This window comes from Nanorana parkeri, unplaced genomic scaffold (assembly GCF_000935625.1).
Source record: "Nanorana parkeri isolate BGI_ZX_2015 unplaced genomic scaffold, ASM93562v1 scaffold430, whole genome shotgun sequence".
In the NCBI taxonomy this organism is placed as follows: domain Eukaryota; kingdom Metazoa; phylum Chordata; class Amphibia; order Anura; family Dicroglossidae; genus Nanorana; species Nanorana parkeri.
The window spans coordinates 319,130-321,910 of NW_017306698.1; the positions used below are offsets into that span (position 1 = coordinate 319,130).

General features: G+C 42.3%; 1 protein-coding gene across 1 annotated transcript in view; it reads right to left on the bottom strand.

Moving 5' to 3' along the window:
* Positions 1 to 333: 333 nt before the first annotated feature.
* MAPKBP1 (mitogen-activated protein kinase binding protein 1) overlaps positions 334 to 2,781 on the bottom strand; it is a 152,685-nt gene continuing 150,237 nt past the window's right edge. Inside the window, exon 31 of the mRNA XM_018560054.1 lies at positions 334 to 934. Coding sequence (XP_018415556.1) covers positions 635 to 934 — 300 coding nt within the window. The 3' untranslated portion in view covers positions 334 to 634. The remainder of the gene's footprint in view (positions 935 to 2,781) is intronic.

The window sequence follows — 2,781 nt, forward strand, 5'->3', positions numbered from 1 at the left end:
AAAATTGATAAGTAGAGAAACTCTATTTAACTGCTACACTGAATACAGTCTCAGGGAACATGGCCTTCTGCAAAATGGCCACCTGCATTGCGTGCAAGCAATAGGCCCTTGTTAAGGCAGAAGAAGCCATATTGTGCAACTCCTCCCACGATCCTTTGCCAAAACAGGTTGTAACTTGTGTATAATGCCAGCTTCTGCCCCCACACAAATAAAACAGTATCACGGGACAAACTCCTGAGGGAGCAATAAAAGATATGAAACATAAAACATTTAAATAACTTAAAATATATAAAGCAACAAATAATACTTTGTTCAAGGATTTTTGTTAACAGACTTAAAATGGTTCTGCATACCTGTGAGCAACTGGAAGCAGAAACAGAACTTTTTGGCCCAGGTCAAACTGGGACCAGGACTAAAGACCTCAAGTGCTGCTGGTCTGAAGGGTTGCTGGAACACATCCATACCAGCATTCCCCCTGGATGCTGGTTTTGTGGATTTAAATGACAAAATGTTCACCTTAAAAGTTATCGTAGTGTTTGAAAGTCTTTAGAAAAAGGTTTTTTTGGTTGCAGTGCACTTGGTGCGGAACACCCTTCTTGAACACCGACACAAAACTCTGCAAGCTAGAGGTAGCTTAGAGTTTCTTATCCATCCTCTTCTCTACTGCTTGCAGTAAAAGTTCTGAGTATTGCTGCAATAGGGCAAGAGTCTTATCATTACCCAGGTGCTGAGAGCCATTAGCAGCAGAAGTGTCCGCTTGAAGCTCAAGGTTTTCTCTGCACTCCTCTAATTGTGGAGACGAGTCCTCACCCATATCAGGTTGACTCTCTCCTTTTAAGGAATCCAACTCTTTCTTTACAATGCCAAAAGTTTCAGTCAGAAGGCCTGTCATCTTGTATCGGTCCTGAGTTGTTTTAGGGTCAGCAGTTCTCACCTGTGGGAAATAAACAAACAGTATACATTTTAGAAACAGGTCACCTAATTTTGTAGTGATTGGTGATAACCTTCATGCTACAAAACCTAACAAAAGTTATCTTATTCTTTTAGAGTGGGGAAGGGAATTTAATTGTGCGACTGTAGCACTACGGAGATCAAATAGGATCGATTTATATCGTCTCCATGTATTTTCATTATTATAAAGGGATGCACCGATACCAAGTACAGTACTCGGTACAAGTACAGATACTTTTCGAGCTCCAAGACTAGACTAGAGAAAAAAATTCAAAAGTTAGGAGGCAGCTGTCATTTGTAAGGAGCATACGGAGCGCCTGGGATTTGTACATCTCGGTTTTATTGTATGATTTTGTTTTTATAAATATATATAAAAGGGATGCACCGATAGTTTTGCGAGTACAAGTACTGGTATTTACCCAAGTACTTACAAGTACAAGTACTGATACATTTTTGTTTGTAATGCGACAGTTTTTCTAAAACAATATCGACTAATAATTTCGGGACAGTGCTGGAGCGCCAGAGCCAGGTCCCATCTGCAACGCCGGTAGTTCTCATGAAAATGCCAAGTATCGGCACTGGTACTCAAAAAAGTATCGGTGCAGTCCTATTTATTATGATAAAAGGGATGTTCTTTTCATCAATGTTAATTGTTAATAATTTCTATATATTACTGCATCTTCATCAGGTAACAACTGGATGCTTCTCCTTTATTCTTAATCTTTTTAGGATCCCAATCATAATGATTGTACATATTTATTAAACAATTTTTTATATCCCAAAATGAGCTAATTTAGGAATTCATATGTGTTCATATCTGTTATTATAGCCCTGAAGAGGAAATATTTGAGCCCCCAAAACGCATTGGCTTTTCTGTATTATCGTTTATGTACCCATTCTATTATTAAACATTTTTAGACTCTTACGGTCTTCTTTGGCGCTCTCATTGAACTGTATATACCTATATCTTCAACTCTGGATTCCCTTGTATGTTTTTGTTTGGACTGATTTTCTGAATATTTGAATAGCGTCCCACCTGTACTTGTTCCAGATTTCAATTGTGGTCTGTGTCCCCAATTAAGATTTTTTCTCCACTGTGGCTACTAGGCAGTAGGGAGCCCAGTGGAAGGAGAGCACCATCCCCTAGCCAATCACCCCTTTCATGGACTTACCAGGAGTCCTCACATCTCCCGACCATTCACACTACCGTTGCATGGATGGTAAAAGTGGCAGACGGGCGGGAAGAATGCTGGGAGGAGGCCAAGTTGCTGCACTATGGGCCTCTGGGATGTACTTGCCCCCTGGGCTAAAAGTTGCCAGTCAGCCCCTGCTACTAGGGCTGCAACAACTAAATAGATTATAAATCGATAATGAGAATCATTGGCAACGATTCTCATAATCGATTAGTTGATTTTCGATTAGTGCCGCCGATCTGCTCCTCCGTTCTAATCCCCACTGGTGTTGGCTGCAGCTGTCTGTGTCCCTTTCAATCCCCGCCTACGTCGGCAGAGGGAGCAGAGACGCAGACCACTGCAGCCAGCACCAGCGGCGAGAGAGAATGCGGTGACTCTGCAATCCCGCCCGTACCTCCGCTGCCGCTCCCTACCTCCCCACTTAAGAACACCAGCGTCAAGTCTCCCATCAGCGGCTGAAAACAATAGCAAGCCTGCTATTGGATACTTTAAATTGCAAAAGCCAATAGCAGTCTGGCTATTGCATCCGCCCACTGTCAATCAGCAGAGGAGGACCTGAAGGAGAAGTTTCTCCTTCAGCTCCCTCCTCTGCTGATTGACAGCAGGCAGGTGCAATAGCCAGACTGCTATTGCAATT